The sequence below is a fragment of the Lampris incognitus genome, chromosome 4 (assembly GCF_029633865.1).
Source record: "Lampris incognitus isolate fLamInc1 chromosome 4, fLamInc1.hap2, whole genome shotgun sequence".
Classification (NCBI taxonomy): domain Eukaryota; kingdom Metazoa; phylum Chordata; class Actinopteri; order Lampriformes; family Lampridae; genus Lampris; species Lampris incognitus.
Genome location: NC_079214.1, coordinates 62,716,151 through 62,742,578, shown reverse-complemented (window position 1 = coordinate 62,742,578; position 26,428 = coordinate 62,716,151). Strand labels below are relative to the sequence as shown.

At 49.4% G+C, this 26,428-nt stretch overlaps 1 protein-coding gene across 1 annotated transcript in view; it reads left to right on the top strand.

Moving 5' to 3' along the window:
* Positions 1–25,537, top strand: part of arnt2 (aryl-hydrocarbon receptor nuclear translocator 2) — a 111,001-nt gene extending 85,464 nt beyond the window's left edge. Inside the window, exons 13-19 of the mRNA XM_056278323.1 lie at positions 6,964–7,039; positions 7,460–7,583; positions 7,842–7,944; positions 13,009–13,147; positions 14,358–14,508; positions 21,541–21,686; positions 22,572–25,537. Coding sequence (XP_056134298.1) covers positions 6,964–7,039; positions 7,460–7,583; positions 7,842–7,944; positions 13,009–13,147; positions 14,358–14,508; positions 21,541–21,686; positions 22,572–22,670 — 838 coding nt within the window. The 3' untranslated portion in view covers positions 22,671–25,537. The remainder of the gene's footprint in view (positions 1–6,963; positions 7,040–7,459; positions 7,584–7,841; positions 7,945–13,008; positions 13,148–14,357; positions 14,509–21,540; positions 21,687–22,571) is intronic.
* Positions 25,538–26,428: the final 891 nt, after the last annotated feature.

Here is a 26,428-nt window from a genome sequence, read left to right as displayed (position 1 = left end):
AGTCCCAGACATTAACACCATCAGAAAAACCTGACCTCTTATCAACGCTGGCACCCGTGGATCAAGTTAGGACCCAAACAGCCTTAGAAAAGGCATACTCAATCATTCTTGTTGTTACTTCCCACATCTTGTGACCAGGGGTGGATGTTGGGGCAAGTATTTACCAATAAATACTGAGGAGTACTGAGGATGTTCTTGTATGTTGACATAATTGCGCTCTCTGCGTGTCCTTTATTTTTTTCCTGCCACTCTTTCTGTCTTTTTCTGTTCTTTTATCGGCATCTTTTTGTTAAAAAAAAAAAAACCTTTTTCCTCCCTTTTCCTGTTCATTGCCTGAGAGCATCGTGTGTCTGCTGAGAAAGGCATTCTCAGAAAACCAGCGCCAAGCAAAAAGCATGAGAGTAAGAGATGGCCATTAGTGTCAAGTCGATAAAAAACGCACACACACACACTTGGTTTTGTCATTCTGGCTGAATCATGCACTACAACCTCCTTACTCTTAAAGCGGACATAAAGCAGTCAATCAAGTTAACATGATTTATGAAATGTATTTCCACTCTAATCAACAATTATATAACAAAAATGACAAATCTAAACACATAAAAGCCCCGTTATATCTTTCGTGGCAAGCGTGCCACCATCTTTCAGTACTATCATCTGTGACGTCACGGGGTTTGGTTGGCTTGGCTGAGTTCAACCGATACAACGGTAATAGATAGAGGAAGTTGGAGACTGAGGAGCCACAGGACAGAAGACAAACGGGAGGTCACCATTGTATTGCCCCTGGATGTAAAAATGAGTTTTACAGGGTTACAGCCAAGGGCAAAACAGTCCATTTTCATAAACGGCTATGGAAACGGAGAACAGCACTGAATCATTTCTGTACTGTCAAAATTCTTCATTCTGTCAGGTTGCATACGCGTTTGAGCCGATACAGCGTGGGAACCAGGTGGAATAATGGTCTTTTCAGCTGGTAAGCGACTCTGCCTGCCTGCATACCCGTTTGGATCCGCGAGGTCTCAATGCGCTCCTCATGTGAATAGACAGGCAGACAAGCACTTCACAAGTAAATTCCAGGCGCTCTATGCATGGTAACCATTGAAACAGCTTCTGTGCACTACTCTATCCCTGCCAGACCTGTACAACTGTTTTTTCTTTATATGCTATAGCAACTTATTAAAATACCTATCCATTATCCAAACCACTTATCCTGCTCTCAGGGTCACGGGGTGCTGGAGCCTATCCCAGAAGTCACGGAGCAGCAGGCGGGGCAGACACCCTAGACAGGCCGTCATGCCATCACAGGGCCGACACACAAATTCACACCTAGGGACAATTTAGCGTGGCCGAGTCACCTGACCTACATGTCTTTGGACTGTGGAAACCGGAGCACCCAGAGGAAACCCACGCTGACGTGGGGAGAACATGCAAATCCACATAGAGGATGCTGCGGGAGGGCCCCCAAGGTTGGACTACCCCGGGGCTCGAACCCATGATCTTGCTCTGAGGCGACTGCGCTAACCACTGTGCCACCGTGCCGCCTTATTAAAATATATCTTTTAGAAATATTGAAAGTCCATAGCTAAATAACATTACTAGCTCACAAACAGCAAGGATCAGTCTCTTGTCCATTTTGTGGGGTGACACTGTGTGTTGTGTAGGAAAAAGTTCAAGACAATTCAACTCTGGCAGCTTGCGGGCGTGTGCGTGAGACGAGCATGACAGTGACAGTTTCGTTGGATTGAGCCCACTTGTTGCTCTGCCTGACAGATTACCCCTGCCTCCCTACCTGCATGCTTACCTCTCATTGAAAAAGAATTACCTAAGTGCATCACTCGCTCCCCGTCTGAAAAGACGAAAGTCGTGAAGCCGGTGCTTTGGGGTGAAGAGCAAGTTGGCAACACTACCCTGTATCAGTGTGGCCGTTACCCACCGTATCGGAGTCACCTGTCACCTGAGCCACCTGTGCAGGCTGAGGATTCTGCCAAAATGCCCTGTTTAGATCTGTGGCCGTATGTTTTGGACACTAGGGTGAAAGGAGCAGAGCTGTCAACTGATCACCACCTAATGGTGAATTGGATCAGATGGTGGGGAAGGCTGCTGGACAGACCTAGCAAACCCAAACGTGCAGTGAGAGTGAACTGGGAACGTCTGGCAGAGGCCCCTGTCTGTGGGGTCTTCAACTCCCACCTCCGGAAGAAGTTCTCGTGTATCCCGAGGGAGGCTGGGGACATGGAGTCTGAGTGGGCCATGTTCAAAGCTTCTATTGCAGATGCAGCAGGTAGGAGCTGTGGTCATAAGGTCATCGGTGCCTGTCAAGGTGACAACCTAAAAACCTGTTGATGGACACCGGTGGTGAGAGAAGCCGTCAGGCTGATGAAGGAGACCTTTCGGGCTTGGTTGGCCCAGGGGTCTCCTGAAGCAGCAGACAGGTACCGGGAGACCAGAAGGGCTGCAGCTTCGGCGTTCGCAAAGCAAAAATTTGGGTGTGGGTGTATAAAAACAGTCTTTCCACAAATATTTAAAATGCTGAAAAGATCCATTTTGGTTAACTCAGACTGCTGATGAACTGCATCGTTTGACCCCACATGAACGATCACTTGACTGGTGGAGGATGGTAGTGAGTGCAGCAGCCCTGGGAGCTTATCAGGGACTGTGGCTCCAGGGAAACAGTGTGTGACTGCGTTGAGAAAATGGGTGTTTCTGATGGAATCCCCAACTATTAATGTGGCTGGGGAGAAAAGGGGACAAGAAGATGTCGGCTGTGGGTTCTCATGGCAGGAGAGTACACGATCCACACTGTGTTGAAATCGCTGACTGGGAATATGGAGTCTGAGCAAGCAAGTGTTGTGGCGAGGCACCGACATCAGCTGTGAGTATAGATTTCCCTGGGGGCTCAGGGCAAGGAAGACTTGGAGAGCATCTAATCATGGCCTCTTTCAAGATCTTATGACAGGAAGAGGAGGTCACCATCTGGGATGAGGGCTGCTGTCTTGGCTACATAGTAGGAGGGCGAGCCACCTGAACACTGCTAGCCACTAGTGGGGAAGCTGCAGTGTCGGCAGTTGGCATTTTCACAGAAAGGTCCAGATCAGGATGTGCCGAAACCGCAGGAACATTGGCTGGGTGGACCAGAGTGTCATCAGACAGGGTCACGTAGCGGTTGGAGAGGCTTAAGCGCGGGACTGCAGCCCCGTCTGAGCCTCTCTTGCTACCACGGACCACCACTTCATCCCAGGACGACTGGTAGTTAGGTGTCGAGCAGGAGGAAAGCCGTGGACAAGTGGAGGGGGCCCACAGAACGGTGTCCTGGATGGTTGCACTCAGACAGGCAAGCGGTTTGGACTGCCCAGAAGCCATATCCATGAAGCTGGTAAAAAGGGAGTCTTTTTTCATTAAGTTCATCAGAAAGCCGTCGAACATCCTCTTCGAGGTCAGCGATCTTTCTATTTGCTTTCTTTAGGAGCACACAGTCCTCACAAGGCCAGGTTGGCATAAATGTTTGGTTAGCTTAGCCACAGACTAGAAACCAGCCAGATGCAGCCCCAGCGCTTCAGAATCAGAGGCTTCAGTGTGATCAAGTCAGTGCAGGAGCTGATGATCGAATAAAATAATAATATCGGCAAACCATAAGATCAATTAAAATAATCTAATTGTCATAATGAGTTTTTAAAAGTTATTAGTTATTAAAGTTAAAAGCAAGCAAAGCAACAGACAAACAAACCGTTAGCTGGGATCCGGATGTGACGAGAATATGCCACTGCCGGGTTTATAATGTATAGTCCTGCAAGATGGTGGCGCCCTTGCCACGAAAGATAATACAGTGCGTCTTTTTTTCTTTCACATGTTTGCATTTGTCATGTTTGTTGTATATAATTGCTGATTAGAGTGGAAATACATTTAGTAAATCATGTTAACTTGATTGACTGCTTCATGTCCACTTCAAAAATTTAAGAGGTTGAGCCACTTATGCCTCAAAAAGGAACTTCAGGGGTGTCCGGGTAGCGTAGCGGTCTATTCCGTTCTCAACATGAGGATCGCCAGGTCGAATCCCCGTGTTACTTCTGGCTTGGTCGGGCGTGCCTGCAGACACAATTGGCCGTGTCTGTGGGTGGGAAGCCAGATGTGGGTATGTGTCCTGGTCGCCACACTAGCGCCTCCTCTGGTCGTTTGGGGCGCCTGTGCTGGGGGGAATAGCGTGATCCTCCCACACGCTACATCCCTCTGGTGAAACTCCTCACTGTCAGGTGAAAAGAAGCAGCTGGCGACTCACCATGTATCGGAGGAGGCATGCGGTAGTCGGCAGCCCTCCCCAGATCGGCAGAGGCGGTGAAGCAGTGGGGACAGCCCGGAAGAGTGGGGTAATCGGCCAGGTACAATCGGGGAGAACTTCAAGTCCTTGCCTAAAGTATATGAAAACCATGCTGAACTGGCCTTGGTTTGTAGTGCCAGGCCATTTCAATAGCAGAGCACCTTTACCGTTGAGAGGGGAAAAACATGGGACTTTCCAGATCAGGATGCTCGGGAATGCCAATCACCTCGAGGCTCTTTGAAAAGAAGTGTCTGAAGGAGCTTTGTTTGTGGAGCTATTCTGTGTATCAGCACCAAGTGGGGTTTTAATGCGGTTATGGAATATATTTTGTTGCCAAGCTACTAATAGTCCATTACCTAAGAGAGCAAAATGTAACATCCCCTGGAAAAAAGGAAAATTAATTACAGACAAACTCGCCCTACTCGTGAAATAATGCTTCCATGAATGAACAGTTGCTTTTTCATTTGAGCACCTTTGCAGAGATTAGTGAACGGCATTGAAGAATGTTCACGCCGACGCCGGGTGCATTTAAAATCTGGTGCTTGTTAAAGGACCCGTCCTTGATTTATTTAACCATGTAAAACTGAGGTATATTCACATGTGTACATAATTGATGAGTTTGAGTTCCAGATTGAAAATAAGCATTTTGTGTCTTATGGGCCTGTTTCACTCAAGTGTGTATAGACATTACTGATGTAAACAAACATTTAACAGCATCACAAAACATTAGAAACACATTTAATTGTTTAGTTTTAATCCATCAATTGAGAGACCTGTCAGTCAATTTGGGAGTGGTGGCGGGTCCAATCCCGTGTTTTGTATGTTGGCAGTGGGGCGACCCTTTTGTTAACATTTAAATTGAGGATCACGCCTTTAACACCACATCGGTTTCTGTCCGGATGTAATTCGTCCCCTTGCTGTACATCATAATGATGCTTGGTGTTCAAATTCTGGATTTGTTTTCCCTAAAGATGGCTTTCCAGTCCACACGGGGGCACATTTCCTACGAGTTGGAAGGTGACTCAAAGGCTGAATAAGCACCAAGTGTTTTCATACCGTGTGCTTATTTACACATCATATTGTCGCTGTTGGGCAAAAACTACCTATCTGCAAATTTGGCCATTTTCTTTTTATGATATAAATTGCATGTATATGTACCTCTTGAAGGCTTTGTGGAAATCTGTATGTTCCTAGACAAATGACAAGTGTTTTACAAATCTGTGAAAATGCAATATTTGGTCATAAAATGGCGAAACCTCTGGTGAGCCCTTTCTTGTTTGCAGTGGCGATGGACAGGTTGACGGACGAGATCAGGCAGGAGTCTCCGTGGACGATGATGTTCGCGGATGACATTGTGATCTGTAGCGAGAGTAGGGAGCAGGCGGAGGAGAGCCTGGAGAGGTGGAGGTATGCACTGAGAGAAGAGGAATGAAAGTCAGTAGGAGCAAGACGGAATACCTATGCACGAATGAGAGGGAGGACAGTGGAATGGTCAGGATGCAAGGAGTAACGGGGAGTGCAGAAGACAGATAAAGAAGAGAGTGCAGGCAGGGTGGAGTGGGTGGAGAAGAGTGTCAGGAGTGATTTGTGACAGAAGGGTACCAGCAAGAGTTAAAGGGAAGGTTTACAAGATGGTTGTGAGACCAGCGATGTTATATGGTTTGGAGACAGTGGCACTGACAAAAAGACAGGAGGTGGAGCTGGAGGTGGCAGAGATGAAGATGCTAAGATTTTCACTGGGAGTGATGAAGAAGGACAGGATTAGGAACAAGTATATTAGAGGGACAGCTCAGGTTGGACGGTTTGGAGACAAAACAAGAGAGGCACGATTGAGATGGCTTGGACATGTGTGGAGGAGAGATGCTGGGTATTTTGGGAGAAGGATGCTGAACATGGAGCTGCCAGGGAGGAGGAAAGGAGGAAGGCCAACGAGGAGGTTTATGGATGTGGTGAGGGAAGACGTGGGTGGCTGGTGTGACAGAGGAAGATGCAGAGGACAGGAAGAGATGGAAACGGATGATCCGCTGTGGCGACCGCCAACACTGCAGCAGCCAAAAGTAGGAGTAGTGGTCGACCCAGTGAGACTCGGCGCCGAGCAGCGGTTTCAGCAGTGTGTAGTGGTGGTTAACGTGGTAGGCCAAAACACTGCCGCGGTGGGCCTCAGTCCAGTGCAGAGGTTTGATGTTCAGCAGTGGGTCTCGGTGAAGAGTAGTGGTTAGGCTAGCGAGCGTGTGACTGTGGCCTACTGCAATCAATAGTAACAGGCCCTACGGTGGAGCCTTGGCATGCAGCTGTGGCACTGACGAAAAGAAAAATGGTGAAACGGTAATCTTTTTTTTCTTCTTCCTGGAAAGTTCGCTCCTCTCCAGACCTGTGGGTTTTCATCCAGCAGTGACGATAATGACCGCGGGAGGCACTAGAAAGCTTAATGTTAGCCTCGCTACGATGATAAAACGGAGTAAAAGGAAGCGAACCAAGCAAACATTTCGATGACATTCTCTCCCCGTTGACAACACACCCACACCTCACCCACCCCCACCCGCTAGTAGAGCATTTCAGCGGGAAACGCCGGTGCTAAGTGATGGCAAGATGACTGGTTCGCGGCGAGCCGTGAGGTGCTGATGGTGTTACTCTTGTGTTGTTCTCTGCAGACAGCTACAGCAGCAGCAGCAGGCCGAGCTGGAGGTTCACCAGAGAGACGGGCTGACCGCTTATGATCTCTCCCAGGTAATCCTCTTCTTTTTTTTTTCTTTGGTCCATTTTGTGCACCCTGCTTAGCCTCCCACCAAGCTGCCTCAAAAACCTTGGCTGTATCTAGCCCAGTTAAATACCTTTCAGAAATCAAACAAATGGGAGTTCTTTCGGAGTGATGCATTTACGCTCCAAGCTAACATATGCTTAGTAAATTAATGACCCCTCAAATTGTTCAAATACATGAAACTCAAGGGCGTCCGGGTAGGGTAGTGGTCTGTTCCGTTGCCTACCAACACGGGGATCGCCGGTTCAAATCCCCGTGTTACCTCCGGCTTGGTGGGGCATCTCCACAGACACGTGCCATGATTGTTTATTGGACCTGAGAGAGGATCTGACTTATGTTTCTTATCATCCTGTTTCTTCCCCATACTTACCCACCACCCGAACCCCAAGGTGCCGGTGGCCAGTGTGGGTGGAGGCGTTCACGAGGCAGGAAAGAGCATCGACAAGACAGAGGCCTTGTTTTCACAGGAGCGAGACCCGCGCTTTGCTGAGATATACACTGGCATCTCTGGCTGTATGACACACACACACACACACACACACACACACCTCTCAACACATACTACTAAAGCAGGGCTCATTGAAAGCTTGCACAGAGCACATCTGTCAGCCCGAGTGTTGAGGAACCACTGCAACGTTTGTGACTGTTGAAATGTTGGCAGTCGAGAGATATCAACCGTTGCTCCTTCATTGTTTCTCACTTGCTGTCTTTCATCTCGGTCTCTGTTATGAAATTATGGTTGGTTGTGTTTGTGTGCGTGTGTGTTTGTAGCGGGGGATAAGAAGATGATGGTTCCATCCTCCACAGCCGGAGGTCAGCAGCTCTACTCCCAGAGTTCTCCCTTCCAGCAGGGCCATTCTGGCAAAAGCTTCAGGTACTTACCAGTGTGTGTGTGTGTGTGTGTGTGTGTGTGTGTTGTGTGTGTGTGATGTGTACACTGTTTATGTGTGTTGGCATGTCTGTCCAGGTGTTTTGCTGTGTTACGTTGACATGAATGCGTAAGTAAGTGCACACACACAGGTGCATGGGGACTACTTGCAGACAAACCGCTGAAACGCGGCGTGTTTTTATTACATTTTGCTTGCCAGTGATAAGCTGCAGATAGGGGGTCACAAAGGACCAGGTGGTAGTGAGTCTGTTTTGGTGTTTGTGTGTGTGTGCGTGTGTGTGCGTGTGCTGGCTGAGTATGTTTACGAGGCTCGGTTTGAGTTTTTGACCAGAGTGAAGATATTTTTGCAAAGTGAGGACATAATGGTCGGTCCTCACTTCTTGTCTATTTTAGGGTTAGGACTTGGTTTAGGGTCAGGGTAAGGATGGGCATCTGGGTAGCGTGGCGGTCTATTCCGTTGTCTCCCAACACAGGGATCGCCGGTTCGAATCCCCGTATTACCTCCGGCTTGGTCGGACGTCCCTACAGACACAATTTGCCGTGTCTGCAGGTGGGAAGCCAGATGTGGGTATGTGTCCTGGTCGCTGCACTAGCGCCTCCTCTGGTCGGTCGGGGCACCTGTTCAGGGGGGAGGGGGGAACTGGGGAGGAATAGTGTGATCCTCCCACGTGCTACATCCCCCTGGTGAAACTTAGGTGAAAAGAAGCGGCTGGTGACTCCACATGTATCGGAGGAGGCATGTGGTAGTCTGCAGCCCTCCCCGGATCAGCAGAGGGGGTGGAGCAGCGACTGGGAAGGCTCAGAAAATAGGGTAATTGGCCAAGTACCGGACCGGAGATATACGTGACTTTAACTATGCGTTCGCGTGTCCTGCGTTCGTTTGGAGCGTCGGTTGTGCACGTCCTCAGAAATGAACGCCACGTGTCCACAAGATGCAGTGTGCACATGAACGGTGGGGACAGTATGGGGGACAGTGGGCACGTCAGCGGTGACAACAATGGCGGAAAGTTCTGAAGACGATAGACCTGCAATTACCCGCATCTGTACAACGCCACCGCAGGGCGACGTCGGCACCGTTTTAGAAGTTGACGTGGAAACCTGTAAAAAATAAACAAGTCCGTTTCTCTCAATGGATCTGAATACTGCCTTTTTTCTTTTTTTATCGTTTCTGGTTCCACTGGACAAAGAAGATTTTGCTTCCTGAACACTTCGGGATGTATTTTATGGATTTTGGGCTGCTGGTCACAAAAATCACCTTAAAATGTTCCCATCACATCCCGTTTTGTAGATATAACCTATTTTTGTGATTTCCCGTCATATTTTAAGTCTACTAGTATAGTGCCGGGCGGCACAGTGGTTAGGGCGGTCGCCTCACGGGAAGAAGGTCCTGGGTTTGAGTCCTGGGCTAGTCCAAGCTTGGTGAGTCATCCCGGGTCGTCCTCTGTGTGGAGTTTGCATGTTCTCCCCGTGTCTGCGTGGGTTTCCTGCGGGGGCTCTGGTTTCCTCCCACAGTCCAAAGACATGGAGGCCAGGTGAATCAGCCATGCTAAATTGTCCCTAGGTGTGAATGTGTGTGTGTGTGTGTGTGTCGGCCCTGTGATGGTCTGGCGGCCTGTCCATGGTTGTCTCCCCGCCTGCCACCATATGACTGCTGGAATAGGCTCCAGCATCCCCGTGAACCTGAGAGCAGGATAAGCAGTTCAGATAATGGATGGATGGATGGATGGATGGATGGATGGATAGTATATTACCCACAAAGCAAGCTGTACTGGTCAGTCCAAGCGTGCCTGGGCATGCACTCAGAGTAGGTGCTATGCAAGTGTTGTCTTAGGCAGCCTGAGCATGCTTAGTCAGGTTAGATGCTGGCAAACAGGCTATAAAAGCTGCTCACATTTACAGATGCTGTTTGGACGCTTGTTGATGCACATGTTCTTCAGGCAATAGCACGGTGAGTATACTTAACAACAGGATATATTGTCTTCAGGAAGATTGAATACAGCAGAAATGTCTCGTCAGCGCTGCAACAGCTGCAATACATCCTGTTACATCTGTGGAGAGTATGCACTTAGGCTCAAAGACGCACCATGACTGCACTTATTAAGAAAGCCGATGAGCTCCACTTCAGATGTAGAGTTGGTGACCAAGAGGAACCCTGGGCTCCTCACATTTGTTGTACAACATGTGCAATCAGCCTGAGAGTTTGGCTCAGAGGTACTCGGAGGTCAATACCATTTGCAGTCCCAAAGATGTGGGGAAGATGGCGGCGCGGACAAGCGTTTGCAGCGGCCTCACCCAGTACCGATTATGCAGTGTCTTTGTCCACGTCTACGTCTTAAGTTTGTGTCATCTTTTGATCGTTGATTTCGCTTGGCTGGGAGAGCTGGCACTGGATCGGCTGGGTCAGCTTGGTCGGCTGCGTCCTGTGGGCCTGAGGAGGAGGCACCGAAGGCAGTCTGACAGGACGCACAAGCAGGGCAGGCTAAGCTAACTGCTAGCTCACGGCCCTGCCTGAGAGGAAACACCGAGGTGGTCTGACAGCGGCCTCGCCTAGCGTCGACTGTGCAGTGTTTTTGTCTGCGTTTGCGTTTGTGTTGTCATGTGGAGTGCGGGAGAGGTGTGTCGAAGGTGTGTCAAAGGTGTCTCGCTGGAGAGCTGTTGTTGGATCGGCTGAGGGAGCCTGGTCTGCTGCATCCGATGGGCCCAAGGACCACAGCCCTGACCGGAGCTGCGCCTGAAGAGGAAACACCAAGGGCGGTCTGACAGGATGTGGAAGTGGGGCAGGCTAAGCTAACTGCTAGTCCATGCAGACCGGCAGTTCTGACAGTCATCCTGGCGGACATTCGTTCTCTCGATGGTGGAGTGTTGGGACTGTGTCGTACTGGGTGGACTGTGTTGTTGGCTGTTTGTGTTTTGTTTTTTTTTTTGCTTTGTTCTCTCTGTTTTTGTATGTTTTTGGATATGTGTTTTTGTCTTTTGTGTTGCGCTGCTGTGGGCTGGGGGAAACGGAGTTTTGTTTCTTTTGTGTGCGTAGTACATAAGATGAAAGGACAAATAAATTGGCCCTGAAATGGCAAGAACAGAAGGATCACGTGACGGACTGTTGCCTCTGTCTGACCAGTGTATCTGGCTTCTCTACTAAAAGTATGAAATCTGTTGAATACCCCGATCTGCCTTCAGCCATGAGACCAGTGCCAAATGATGAGTTTGCCAGTACTGAAGCCACCAGAGACTTGGAGCCTAGATGAGGCAGATGAAGATGCCACAACGGATGAACCAGATGTGGAATATGACACTGATCCAGATGTTGAACCATAATTCATAATACATTATGTTGAACATAATACAAACAATTCTCTGTCTGTATTATGTTACATTACATTGAAGAAGATTCATTCCCTGAGAAACTTGTGTTTGTAGTGCCGATGGTGTGTTTTGTCTGTCCTTGGTTCTCTGGTGTGCCCTCTTGTGGAGTCCTCCAGTAACACACAAAGGCAAGGATGTAAACAATTCTGTTCACAATGCAGCAGGCTGTCTACACGAACGCATGGTTAAAAATCAAGTATATCGCCGCCCTTAAGTCGAGACATACACTGATGAGCCAAAACATTATGACCACTCACAGGTGAACTAAATGATGTTGATCATCTCCAACCAAGGGCGCTTGTCCAGGTCTCTGGGTAGATTAGCTGGTAAGCAAGCAATCAATTCTCATAGTGAATATGTTAGATGCAGGAGAAGTGGGCAGGAGTAAAGACCTGAGTGACTTTTCAAGGGCCAAATTGTTATGGCCAGACGACTGGGTCAGAGCATCTCTGAAACGGAAAGGCTTGTGGGGTCCTCCCGGTCGGTCAGCAGTGATGAGTGCCTCCCGGCAGTGTTCCGAGGATGGACAAACCACAAATCGGCGACAGGGTGTTGGGCGCCCAAGGCTCATCAATGCGCAAGGGCAATGTAAGCTATCCCGTCTGGTCCAAACTGACAGAAAGTCTACTGTGGTACAAGTCACAGAAAATTTTAATGATGGATACGGGAGGAATGTGTTACAACACACAGTGCACTGCACCCTGCTGCATATGGAGCTATGTTGCCGTAGACCCATTGTAGGCCCATGATGACCACTGTCCACCATCGAAAGCACCTACAATGGGCACGCGAGTGTCAGAACTGGACCTTGGAGCAGTGGAAGAAGGTCGCTTTGTCCAATGTTTCCCGTTTTCTTTTAGATCACGTGGATGGCCGTGTACCTGTGTGCCATTTACCTGGGGAAGCGATGGCACCGGATGCACTGTGGGAAGACGACAAGCCGGTGGAAGGATTGTGATGCTCTGGGCAATGTTCTGCTGGGAACCCTGGGTCCGACCATTCATATGGACGTCAACTTCACACGTGTCACCTACCTAAACATCGTTGCAGACCAGGTACACCCCTTCAGGCAATGGTATTCCCTGATGGCAGTGGCCTCTTTCAGCAGGATAATGCGCCCTGCCACACTGCACACATTGTTCAGGAATGGTTTGAGGAACATGATGAAGTGTTCAAGGTGTTGCACTGGCCTCCAAATTCTCCAGATCTCAATCCGATTGAGCATCTGTGGGATGTGCTGAAGCGACAAGTCCAATCCACAGCGGCTCCATCTCGCAACTTAGAGGACTTGAAGGATCTGCTGCTAATGTTTTGTTGCCGGATACCACAGGACACCTTCACGGGTCTTGTTGAGTCCATGCCTCGGCAGGTCGGCACTGTTTTGGCAGCACACAGAGGACCAACGGGTGGTCATAATGTTTTGGCTCATCAGTGTATAGTTCTAATGGTTAGGGTTAGGGGCTAGGGCTTGTGTGTGTGTTTGTGTGTGTGTGGCTAACAGCGCGAGAAGATAAATGTTCATTTTCTCCAGACCTCTGATACTACCACAATATGTGCCTCATGATAAAAGTTGACCTTTTTTTCTTCTTCTTCTTCTTCTTCTTCTTCTTCTTCTTCTTCTTCTTCTTCTTCTTCTTCTTCTATTCACTTTGTGTTTGCACACACGTGTGCTTATCTATTTTGCAGCTCATCGGTGATCCACGTCCCAGGGGTGAACGACATCCAGCCATCAGGCTCATCCAACCAGAATCTCACTCAGATCTCCAGACAGCTCAACCCTGGACAGGTGGCCTGGTCAGGCAACAGGCCCCCTTTCTCTGGACAGGTAAAACACTCACACAAAAACAGATACAATACACAACCTCTTGTCCTTTCACCATGACTTACTCTCACTACTGACAGACACACAAAACCTCCTACTGTATTCTCACTGTTTGTTTTTCTTTCTCTCACTCAAGCTGTTCCTCACAAACAATCTCTTAGTCCTGCTTAAATGTGACATCATTTTTTGTGTTACCCCGAGGCGGCGCTAGCAGAGAACGATTTAGTCTATGTACATGGAGTAAGTTTGGTCAAGCAAATCGCCATCGTCCATGTGATTGTATGGGGCTCTGGTCATTGAGCCTTGTGTGGTTTGATAGTGCAGTCTTCCTTTAACCAGCCCGGAGGACAGGTTTTATTGGTGTTGGAAGGAAGCCGTGTCTCTGAGCTCAGTGGACTGCCAGTGTGCAGATGTTGGGTTGGCGGTGCAGGTCCATCAGTAGAGGTGGCGAGTTCCCTGCCTGCCTGCTTACTCCTGTACACATGGCACACATCTCTAAGGCCTGATAGTAGATGGACTGTCAGGGTTCCCACGCCCCCTGGAAATCCTGGAGATTTTGGACTAGTTTTCCAGTCATGGAACACACCTGGAAATTTCAAAAACTTGTGAAATCTCCTGGAAATAGTCATGAGATCCTGGAAAATTATAAAACTATACAGTTATAAAGCCGTAACGTTATAAAGTTAATCTGAGATTACATATTCAAATGTTTTCCTGAGCTCACAGCTGCAGCACCACCTGTGTTTGGAAGGCAAAACAAGTATTAAACATGCAAAACAAGGCTTTGATTAAGACGGTGTTTATGCGACATCGACACATTTTGTGCGTTGTTAGCCTGTTGTTAGCATGTTCATGTTTTTACATGAAAAACATCACTCTGAGGTGACCTGTGAGAAGCAGCAAATATGTAAACAAGTAATTGAATATGTCCTTGAAAATTCCTGGAAAATGATTTCCTTGAAAGAGTGGGAACACTGACTGTGTGTGTATGTGTGCCATGTTTATGTGTGTGTGTTGTCCACAGAAGTAGTAAGGGGAGTGTCTTGAGCATATGGTTTTTAACAGCCTCATATGTCATCCCTAGACTGGTCTTTAGAGTTACACACACAAACAGACAAAACACATTTGCATACCTACATCTCTGCTTCAGAAGTCATTGCACAGAGTTGGATTCCAGAACCTTGTATATCTAAGCAGTGTCTCTCCTCTTCAGCCCAGTAAGGCCCAGTCCAGTCCCTTTGGTATTGGTTCTGGCCACAGCTACCAAGCCGATCCAGCTTCATACAGCCCCCTGTCATCCCCGGCCACTTCCTCCCCCAGCGGCAATGCCTACTCGGGACTGACCAACCGCAGTACTGCTTTCGGTAAGACCCCTCCAACCCTCTCATCTGCATTAGATTGGTTCATCAGTGGTGACTGTTTCGAAAAATACTACACAAAGTAACTTCCAAGGAAATACACATACAAGGAAATACACATACAAGGAAATGTAATCAGCTTCAAAACTTGAAAAATAATTTTGTTGGTTAAATTCAGGAATTTAGCATGTGCATCTCCAGTATAGGATTTAATTTTATTGAGGTGTACGAGCCCTCTAACCTCAAAAAGCAGTGCCCCGAAACACCATGCACGCATTCAGCTGTTGACTCCATCTGTTTGGCCCGTGGGTGTAGACTTAGCTGGCATGTTATGGAGTTGGCACAGAGGAAACCTGTTCAACAATGAAATGTGACGATGTCATCAATAGCCGAGTAACCAGGAAGATGTCAAGAGGTACATGTGCTCACCAGCGTTATCCACTTACGGGGCGTCCGGGTGGCGTGGCGTCTATTTCGTTGCCTACCAACACGGGGATCGCTGGTTCGAATCCCCGTGTTATCTCCGGCTTGGTCGGGCGTCCCTACAGACACAATTGGCCGTGTCTGTGGGTGGGAAGCCGGATGTGGGTATGTGTCCTGGTCGCTGCACTAGCACCTCCTCTGGTCGGTCGGGGCCTGTTTTTTTTGGGGGGGGGGGGGGAATAGCGTGATCCTCCCACGCGCCACGTCCCCCTGGCGAAACTCCTCACCGTCAGGTGAAAAGAAGCGGCTGGCGACTCCACATGTATGGGAGGAGGCATGTGGTAGTGTGCAGCCCTCCCCGGATCAGCAGAGGGGGTGGAGCAGCGACCGGGACGGCTCGGAAGAGTGGGGTAATTGGCCAAGTACAAAAAAAGGGGGGGCATTATCCACTTGCAACTGAGCCACAGTAGCATATTCACATTTTCAATGAAGTGTTGAGAACATGAACAGAAAGAACAAGACAGTAAAGGAATCCACGTCTTAATGGTTTTTATTCTAATGAATTTTCATGCTCGTTTGATCCGGTTGTTTTTTCTTGAATGACATCTTTGATGTCTCGTTTTACTTATTTCTATAACTCCATTTTTTGTAGTTGCTGATGTGTACAGTGTTCGCCATAGTGTTGTTTGTTCCCTGATATGTCATGTAAATGTAATTTCCAAAAAAAAGGACCCCATACATAACCATTTTCATAAGAATTTTGTTGTTAAAAATCAATTCTGTACTGTATTTCCTCAAATTAGCAAAAAACGCATTGTTGCAAGGGAAAAAGACACAAGTCGCTTCAGTGTATAAGTCGCATTTATATGGTAGTACATACAGCGTAGAGTCCTGCACGGCACTGCTTTCTTAATCCCACTGCTGCTGGATTTCTGACCATTATTTCCAGTCTCTTCTTCTTCTTTCGGCTTGTTCCCTGTTTCCCAGGGGTCGCCGCAGCGGATTTGATAGTTTCCATCGCTACCCTGTGAGGGTACAGCACCGATAGCGGTCGTTGTTAACCCGGGCCTTGACTGATCCGGTATGGTCTTGTCGGTCCGCATACTGATTTGGCAAAATGTTACATCGGATGCCCTTCCTGACACAACCACCAACCCTGTGGACCCTTATTTACAGTCTCTGAACAATCCAAACTACCTTAATCCGTCCCTCGGTGGCTTCCTTCAATAACATAATCATCATCAAGAATTTTTGAAAATTAACGTCATCAAGATGGCGCCGTGGATGGTAGCCTCGGTTCTGTGTTCTGTTGTACTTTTTTTCTGTTTTTGTGTATTTGTTTAGTTTGCGGCGCCCGCTCACTCACCACATCCAGCAGGGAAGAACGTTTAACCTCCAGCTGTCCACTGGACAAACTGAACAGACTTTTACCGACTTGAACTGAACCTTTTAACACAAGTCTTGCCAAGCTGTTGGCGCGGTCACGTCACAGCAAGAAGGGTCCTGGGTTCGAGCCCCGGGGTAGTCCAACCTTGGGGGTCGTCCTCTGTGTGGAGTTTGCATGTTCTCCCCGTGTCTGCGTGGGTTTCCTCCCACAGTCCAAAGACATGGAGGCCAGGTGAATCGGCCGTACTAAACTACCCCTAGGTATGAATGTGTGTGTGTGTGTGTGTGAGTGTGAGTGATGGCCTGGCGGCCTGCCCAGGGTATCTCCCCGCCTGCCTCCCAACGACTGCTGGGGTAGGCTCCAGCATCCCCGTGACCCTGCGAGCGGGATAAGCGGTGTGGATAATGGATGGATGGATGGATGGGTTTGCGTTCTCCCTTGCCATGGAATGTTTTAGTTCTCCCATGGATTTAATTGGAGAAATTAACCTTTTCCTTTCATTTGAGCTTGCATTTCTTTTGCCAAATTGCACACGGCTCTCGAACACGGTTAGATGTGACTCGGTCTCTATTCCCTCATCTACTCTCACTTATCACTTAACACCATGTGTCATGGCGTGTGTGTGCCAAGGACCAAAACGCCGTTTCACAGTTCATCATGGCCTGAGGGAGCAACACCAATAAAACAAACGTACTGTGAATTCTAAAGGGTCCTATCAGTTAAGCTGAGACATGAGACAGTTGTGCAGTCATGTGTTGGTTTGTGAGGTCAGGTTTTGAGAATGGGAGAATTTCCCCAGAAGTCCGTGTCATTTTCTGTTGAATTTTGCTTTTTGTTTTTTTTGTTTTGTCCTGTTAGCCTTCTATCAAATGATGAAGAGAGGCACGGCAGGAGAGAACACCTCCCAGAATCCTTCGGTGTTTGCTTGTCCACTTTCCAGGAGCTAAAAAACCCGAGTTGCCTACGGCCACCCAACCGTCTTTTCAAGGACAGACACGTTAAACAAGACGGGTTTTCTTTTTCGCCAGTGGCTCGTTTCTTTTCTATTCTTCTTTACGTTTACGCCTCCTATTGCCCTGGTTTCCACGTCAGGTTTTTTTTTTTTCATTCCTCCCCCTTTTCTCCAACTACCTCCACTCTTCCGAGCCGTCCCGGTCGCTGCTCCACCCCCTCTGCTGATCCGGGGAGGGCTGCAGACTACCACATGCCTCCTCCCATACATGTGGAGTCGCCAGCCGCTTCTTTTCACCTGACAGTGAGGAGTTTCACCAGGGGGACGTAGCGCGCGGGAGGATCACGCTATTCCCCCCCAGTTCCCCCTCCCCCTGAACAGGCGCCCCAACCGACCAGAGGAGGCGCTAGTGCAGCGACCAGGACACGTACCCACATCCGGCTTCCCGCCCGCAGACAGGGCCAGTTGTGTCTGTAGGGATGCTGGACCAAGCCGGGGGGGATTCGAACCGGGCCATGTCAGTTTAAGCCTCCATTTCTACTGACCACTGCTGACATGCTGAATTGCTAAGTCAGTCGACTAAAACATAATCCATTTCTTTCATATTTATTTGTTTGTTTGGTATTTTCCACTTTTATTTGACAGCGATAGTAGAGAGAGACAGGAAAGGCAGGGGAGAGAGAGGGGATGACATGCAGCAAAGGGCCCGGGCCGGATTCGAACCCAGGCCGCTGCCGTAAGGACTCAGCCTGATGTGGTACGTGCTCTTCCTAGTGAGCCACCGGGGCGCCCCCCCGTTAATCAGTCTCTAATTTTGGTTAATTGGTTTATTTTTCTAGTTGTTAGTTGATAAAAGACTTGAGTTGTGTTGTTATGAAGAGCTGGTGTGTCTGGTGGCCAGACTGAGTCAGCAGCTTCAGGACAGACCCCTGCCGGACGAGTCACCGTGACTCGTAATGGGCATCTGTCATTTTTTGACATTTTATTGACTCCTTAATCAATCAGTCGAAATGGTAATCGGAAGACTGATTGATAACGAATATAGTCATTAGTTGCTGTCCTACCAGCCTCCGTCTCCTCGCTCCGCTCTGTCTCCTCTCTCTCTCGTCGGAGGACCGGCGGATGGGAGGAGGAGACTCGGCGTCGGCATTTCCAGCCCCTGCCTCCGACGTACTCCCTTTGGTGATATGCACTTGTTCTCTTTATCGCTCCTCTCTGCGCTCCATGCATATGCAATCAGCCTGTCATGCACACGGCTAATTACCTCTCCTGCCGCTTCCTCGCGTGCCCTCCCTCCACCCTCCATCACTCGCTTGCACCACTCGCATGTCGGGAGGAGATGAAACATGAGTGTTTATTGTGAAACAGCAGGAATGTTCTCTTGGCAGGGAGACGGAGACAGCTTATCACCCCGTGTGTGTGTGTGTGTGTGTGTGTGTGTGTTTGTGTGTGTGTTGCCCCATCCTCCCTCACACTTGTACACCCAAAAACACAGCGTGTCAGGGAATGTGTGTGTACGTGTGTGTTTCCATTGGCAGATTTGTGTGTGTATGGAAAGTGTGTGTGTATGTACACATGTGGGGGTGTCGTGATATGAACTAGATATGCTGTGGGAAGGTTTTGCTCTGCTAATACAACTTAAACGGGGTAATTCCCCGCTCTTCAAGGCTGCGTTACAGTAAAGCCAGACCATTTTCACAACCCGCTTGACTGTTTTAGTGAGATGAACAGTGGGTATCCCCACCCGCTCGGTCATCGTATTCACACCACTATCTCTCACAGTGTTCATGTGTGTAACTCTCTCTTGAACCCACTACTGGTCATCCCCAGCAGCTACATGATCCTTCATCCCCAAAATATTGTAATATTCAGTCAAATATCAATAATCAGGCGTCCGGGTGGTGTAGCGGTCTATTCTGTTGCCTACCAACACGGGGATCGCCGGTTCAAATCCCCATGTCGGCACCTCCGGCTTGGTCGGGCGTCCCTACAGACAACAATTGGCCGTGTCTGCGGGTGGGGAGCCGGATGTGGGTATGTGTCCTGGTCGCTGCACCTCCTCTGGTCGGTTGGAGCGCCTGTTCAGGGGGGAGGGGGAACTGGGGGGGGGGGGATAGCGTGATCCTCCCACGCGCTGCATCCCCCTGGTGAAACTCCTCACTGTCAGGTGAAAAGAAGCAGCTGGTGACTCCACATGTATGTGGTAGTCTGCAGCCCTCCCCGGATCAGCAGAGGGGGTGGAGCAGCGACCGGGACGGCTCGGAAGAGTGGGGTAATTGGTCATGTACAGTTGGGGAGAACAAGGGGGGTGTGTGTATATGTATATGTATGTATATATATGTATATATGTGTGTGTGTGTGTGTGTGTATATGTATATATGTATATATATATGTGTGTGTAGGTATATATATATATATATATATATATCTCAGTAATTGATTTAGTCGGTATCGCTACGTGTCTGTACATATGAAGTGTGTGTAACTTGATTTATTTGCTGCTGTCTTTACCTGAAAGTTCAACACTCCGTAGATCTGGACACCATTATATCTGTGCGAAGCCGACAAAGAGCAGCACATAACACGGGAAATAACGATGAATCTTTGATGAATGGCGCGGGCGCCCTCCCCCCCACCACCACCACCACCACCACCACCATCAGCACAGCCAGCAGAGCATGAAAGCGGAACCTCCCCATTCCTGTGAAAGGGATTTATTGACTTGTCAGGTCACTCCAACAACTGTTCACACATCTGCCAGCAAGGCAACAGCTCCCCTTTTGACTTCAGTACTCACTGACAACTGACATCCCCCCCCCCCCCCGCCCCGCCCGGGCCCGTAGTACATGCAGCAGTATTTATGGATCGGGCATATTTTGGAGGTTTTTACGGTATGTAATTGCTCAGAACAGTGACGGTTTAACAGTGCTACATAAACATTCCAGACACCGTCCCTCCAGCCCCCTGACGCCTCTTGGGAAATACTGGAGAATTAGTGTTTCTTCAGCCCCTCACGATGTGAACAGGAATCCCCACGAGGGCGGCTCACGCCCGCCGTTATCTGCCGAAACTCGGCTGGTGTCTCACTCAGCCTTACACCGTAGCATCTTAGCTCTGCCGCAGTCGTGTTTTGTAACGCATGTTATAACCAGAGGAGGCGTCACAGAGCCACCTGGTCTCAGAACGTCACTCAAAAGACTTCTTGTAAAAAGTAATGCAAGTTGTGGGGTGTCTGGGTGGCGTGGCGGTCTATTCCGTTGCCTACCAACATGGGGGTCGCCGGTTTGAATCCCCGTGTTACCTCCGGCTTGGTCGGGCGTCCCTACTGACACAATTGGCCGTATCTGCAGGTGGGAAGCCGGATGTGGGTATGTGTCCTGGTCGCTGTACTAGCGCCTCCTCTGGTCGGTCTGGGCGTCTGTTCAGGGGGGAGGGGGCACTGGGGGGGAATAGCGTGATCCTCCCACATGATACGTCCCCTTGGTGAAACTCCTCACTGTCAGGTGAAAAGAAGCGGCTGGCGACTCCACATGTATGGGAGGAGGCATGTGGTAGTCTGCAGCCCTCTCCGGATCAGCAGAGGGGGTGGAGCAGCGACCGGGACGGCTCGGAAGAGTGGGGTAATTGGCCGGATACAACTGGGGAGAAAAAGGGGTGAAAAAAATCCAAATAAATGCAGTAATGTGAGTAGTAAAAAGTGGCGTTTTAACTTTCGCTGGTCTCCGTTGTCACAGCGCCGTGGTCATCAGGAGCGCCGCGTCATCAGCCAATCAGATGTTGAGACACTTGACTGTTCAGCGCCTCCTCACTTTCAGACTTACAGTGAATTGCACTGGAGAAATGGCACGATCAGAGAGAAAATCGATAGCAGGAATCAGGTCTATTCTTTCTTGAGCGGTGTGTAATAAATAGGCCGGCGGTTGGAGAGCATGGCGAAACGGGAAAATCAACTTCAATCCAAACTCCATTTAGGAGTCGTCACACCTTGAGCCGAGATTTTACACAACTCCCACAGTCCTCCTCTCATGTTCACAGAGACCCAAACCTCGTCACCATTTCATGTGTTTGTTCGACTACACAAATATTTTTGGATGGATCGTTAGTGTTGCTGTCTGAATGCTTTTGACCATCACAGTCTGCCCCCCCTCTCCCCCCCCAAGTCTTGTGCAGGAATTACGAGGTGCTGGGTACGAAACTGTAGCTCGAGCCATTTCATCTGAAGGTCCTGCTCTTCCACAGTTGAACCGTGTGTTTCCTACCATTTGTGTCCATCCAGATGTGTCAGGGGAGAGCAGTCAGAGCGGGGGCCAGTTCCAGGGCCGGCCCAGCGAGGTCTGGTCCCAGTGGCAGAACCAGCACCACACCCAGCAGGCCGGAGAACAGCACACACACCCCAACCCAAGCCAGACAGAGGTGTTCCAGGTAATATGAACACCAATACAAACAAATATTCTCTCTCTCTCTCTCTCACACCTACACACTCACCCACCCACAAACACATCCACCCAGTGTGATCCCTGGCAGCACACGGAGTGCTAGTTTTGGACTCGGATCCATTACAGTAAGCTGGACCGATCAGCGTTGGAAGTGAAAGCGGAGCCTTCCAGAGCCGCTAAAAACCCCCTTTCCACCTAATTAGCTCTGGTTCTCGAACCGGTTCCGTTCAAGATTCTTGGAACTTTGGTGCCATCTTAATGAACCGGGTTTCCACCAGTGTTGAGCGGAACCATTGTAATCAGGGATGCGTCGTCAATGGGACCAACATGGACCAACTGTTAATGATCATAAGATGTAGAAGAGTATCACGTTCAAGACTAGTTCGGCGTACCACTTACTCTTTCTCGTGCTACTTTCTAGCTGTCCTGAACGTTCCTGAAACTCAGGAGATGACCGATTCGGCACCAGGCACCGGGTTTCACCGGCAGACGACTGCACGCTGTCTTTTTTTTTTTGCCCGCGATTTCTCACTTGACTTCTCCTCCGTTGTTGCCTTCTCCCTCTACTCTTTCCAACCCTAGAATGTGACACGCCCACACGGTTCCCCCTTCCCGTCCTACTATTTATTTGGTTCCAGCTCTAGGAACCAAATTTTCAGGTTCCGAACCAATTTATATTTGGTCAACATGCTCCGAACGGTACGGTTCAAGCGGAACGGAACCCGTTCCATGTTGGTGGAAATGGCAGTATAAGAGCCTATTGGGGTGCGGGCCCCGACTTAGTGTACACATTGGTGTGGCTGAAAATGGCTTTGTGACCTTGGCTGGCCCCTGAAATGTAACCTCCCTCTCTGTGTGCCTGTGTCTACAGGACATGTTACCCATGGCCGGGGATCCTACCCAGGGAACAGCCAACTACAACATCGAAGACTTTGCTGACCTTGGCATGTTCCCGCCTTTCTCCGAGTAGAGCCTTTGGGTGTGGATGTCTCTGTCTTTCTCTATCTATCTATCTGTCTATCTATCTGTCTATCTATCTATCTCTCAGACTTAATCCACAGTGAAGGAAAAAGGGACCGATCTGTGCGTTTCATCTCATGAATCCCATGCTGTTTGTCTTTCTATATAGTTCTTGAACACAAACACAGAAGAAGCACGCGTGCGACACGGCACGGTGAATGTCTGGGTGCACGTCATTTGCACATCTAAGCACTCTCATATGCACCCACCCACACACAAACACACACACAAACACACACACACACACACAATCACCTAGTTTCAGGCGTCAAGGCCTGCATTATGTATCTTAAACAAGCATACCTCGTCGCGGTGAGGGGGGAACCCCTCTGTGTAAGTGGTCTACAGATGGAAGGGTACATGACTAGGTATGTACCAGCCGTCGTCCCACATGAAACTGTGTTTACCAGTCGTTCTTACCGAGACCCTTCTCTTTGAGGTCGTCTAAAAATGGCGGGTGAACCGCAAGTGTCCGTCCTTGACTTCCGTACCCTCCGTGGCTCACGTCGACCCGTTCACACAGCAATCCGAGCAACTCGGCGAGCTGCCGAGAGAACCCACACTATCTGTTTCTGTTTACATAAAGACACGTACGGGTTGGTCTCATATTGCGTCACGAGTCACGTGACGGCGGCACGTCCGCCATGTTGGAGGACAACGGCGGCGGTCCGTAGCGTGCTGTCGCCGCCCCCGCGCGACTCTGAAGGTTCTGTCAGCAGTCGGAGTGACGGGACGCGTGTCAGGGTGTGACGCACACGGGACCGCTGTGGTGGTTCGGTGTTGTACCGTGCGTGGCTCATTTCTGCGCGGTTCCCGTAGTTCGAATCTGACCCTGTGCGCCGTTCGGCCAGAACTTTGCACAGTTGATTTTGCAAACTGCTGTCACTTTTCCTGTCTCCGTCTTCCGACCACCTTCGCCGGAAGTTACGGGGGAACCGAATTTATTTGGGATGCAGGGCCGAAGCTCGCCGGCGCTGTCCGTCACCGCCTGGTGCTAGCTAGCTAGCTAGCTAAACTCCGGAGCACAACCCCAACACGGTTCAATAGTTCACTTGGTCTGAAAATGGCGAGGACGCCGTCTTCTCTCTCTGGAAACACGTTTAATCCTTCTTCACAGCTGCACAACACGTTGACATAGGTCCAATATGTCACAGTTCTTAGTAATAATATTTCCTTTCACTTGCGCGGAGCTCCCAGTACCGTTCACGCCACACAACAACCACAACTTCCTCATTCGCCCCTCCCTACCGACCAATCAGAGTCCGACCCCAGATCTTGCTCTTAAAGCTGTACACCCTTATTTACCGCCACACAACAACAACCACAACTTCCTCATTCGCCCCTCCCTACCGACCAATCAGAGTCTGACCCCAGATCTTGCTCTTAAAGCAGTACACCCTTATTTACCGCCACACAACAACAACCACAACTTCCTCATTCGCCCCTCCCTACCGACCAATCAGAGTCCGACCCCACATCTTGCTCTTAAAGCGGTACACCCTTATTTACCTCCACACAACAACAACCACAACTTCCTCATTCGCCCCTCCCTACCAACCAATCAGAGTCTGACCCCAGATCTTGCTCTTAAAGCGGTACACCCTTATTTACCTCCACACAACAACAACCACAACTTCCTCCTTCCCCCCTCCCTACGGACCAATCAGAGTCCGACCCCAGATCTTGCTCTTAAAGCGGTACACCCTTATTTACCAACACTGTTTTTCGGAGAGCGGATCACAGCCGCGACCTTTTATTTCCCTGCGTCAGTCCGATTTTCGCGTAAAACCTCGTCCTTGGAAGCGCAGATCGACATCGAGAGCTTCGGCGTTAAACGGCGGCTGCCGAGGTCCAGCTGTCCTCCAACATGGCGGCGCTGTCCGTGGTCAGTAACAAAAGGACACGTGATTGAGACTAACCCATGGGAACCGGTATGACCCGGCGCGACCGTTGGCATTTTGCACCTCCGGTCGGCGTCATGGATTTACTTGCATCGTGGATTAACTTGCACACACACACACACAGCACACACAGCACAGGGAAACTGACGTACATATGCGGGTCGGCACGCGCCGCTCTCCTCACGAGCTCATGACGCTTATTGTGTAAATTTAAATATATGTAGTGGTGTCCATCTAGAGAATACCCGGCTCATGTGTAAAAAGGATTCAGTGTATAAAAAGAAAACAAAAAACGAACAAAAAGATGAAAAACAAGAAGTCATTGCAGACAAGAGTCGCTAAGCTAAGCTAAGCTAAGGCTTAAAGTGCACTTCACGAAGCTAAACGCTAATCTCACCAGCCTGCTTACAAAAGGGAAAGCCGCCATAGCCATACCGTCCCAGCCACGCGCAGTATTTACTAGTGTAGTCGATGTTCTTCTGCTCTCGCGACTTGACTTTATTACTTTGTAACCTTTTCCAACTATTAACAAAGACTGAATAATACTTTGTAGCGGGGGAGCTTTTACACGATAGATTGTATAATGTGTCTCTGGCAGGACCGACGGGAGAACCTTGAACTGACATTCGAGTCCTTTTGCTAAAAACCCGAATTCGATGTTTTGTTTTTTTGTAAATAATGTGATTTTTATGTCGACTCGTGTTACTTTCACACAGTACCTTTGTTTTTTTTTTGTGTAGGTTTTCATGATACCTTTGTGTGCAATGTGAGTACATATTTAACTATCGGTATTTAGTTAGTCTGTTAATTGTACATTGAGTTCTAGACCTGTATAAATTGTGTAAATGTGACCCATTATTTTTGTGTAACAAGTTGTGCTTGTGACAATAAATTCTTATTGGTTACGTGGCTTCTGTTCAGACTCACTTCTCCGCCTTGTTTCTTTATTTCTGTAAGCAGGCGAACTTGTGGACTGTCGCTAACTGTGAGAGCTGCGTCACTGACCGCCGGGCCCATAAAACGGACCGGGTGTGTGTGTGTGTGTGTGTGTTTCAGTAATGACCCGCCGACCCAGCTGAAAGCCCAAACGGAGCAGGATTCACTGGTTCGGTCGGGTTGCTGAGTTGGACTTGACAGCAGTTTTCAGGCTGAGGACCACGGGACGTGTCCTCGGAGTCCAAATTCTCATGCAGGATAAAAGCGGTGTTGTGGTTTTACATTACCATGGTACTGACACAATAGCTGCCGGTCTGTTGCCCCTATACTGCGTGGTTAATTACTGTAAAAATGCAAAACAGTCACAACCCTCTCTTCTTTTTTCGCTTTCTTCCAGGCAGCAGAAAGACACTGTGCAGGACATGGTTATCTGGCCTTCTTTTAGTCTTTGTCTTGCGGGGCTCTGGGGGCCGTCAAGACGAGCAGCGGCCGTTACGAGGGACGTCCCAACGCACCCATTCGTGAAAGCTACGGGTCGGAACACGTCCATGTGTGGCGTGTACACGGGCAAAAACGGGCGTGGCGGTCTATTCCCTTGCCTACCGACACGGAGATCGCCGGTTCGAATCCCCGTGTTACCTCCAGCTTGGTCGGGCGTCCCTACAAGACACAACTGGCCGTGTCTGAGGGTGGGGAGCCGGATGTGGGTATGTGTCCTGGTCGCTGCACTAGCGCCTCCTCTGCTTGGTTGGGGCGCCTGTTCGGGGCTCCGGGGGAGGGGGGAACTGGGGGGGAATAGCGTGATCCTCCCACATGCTACGCCCCCCTGGGGAAACTCCTCACTGTCAGGTGAAAAGAAGCGGCTGGTGAC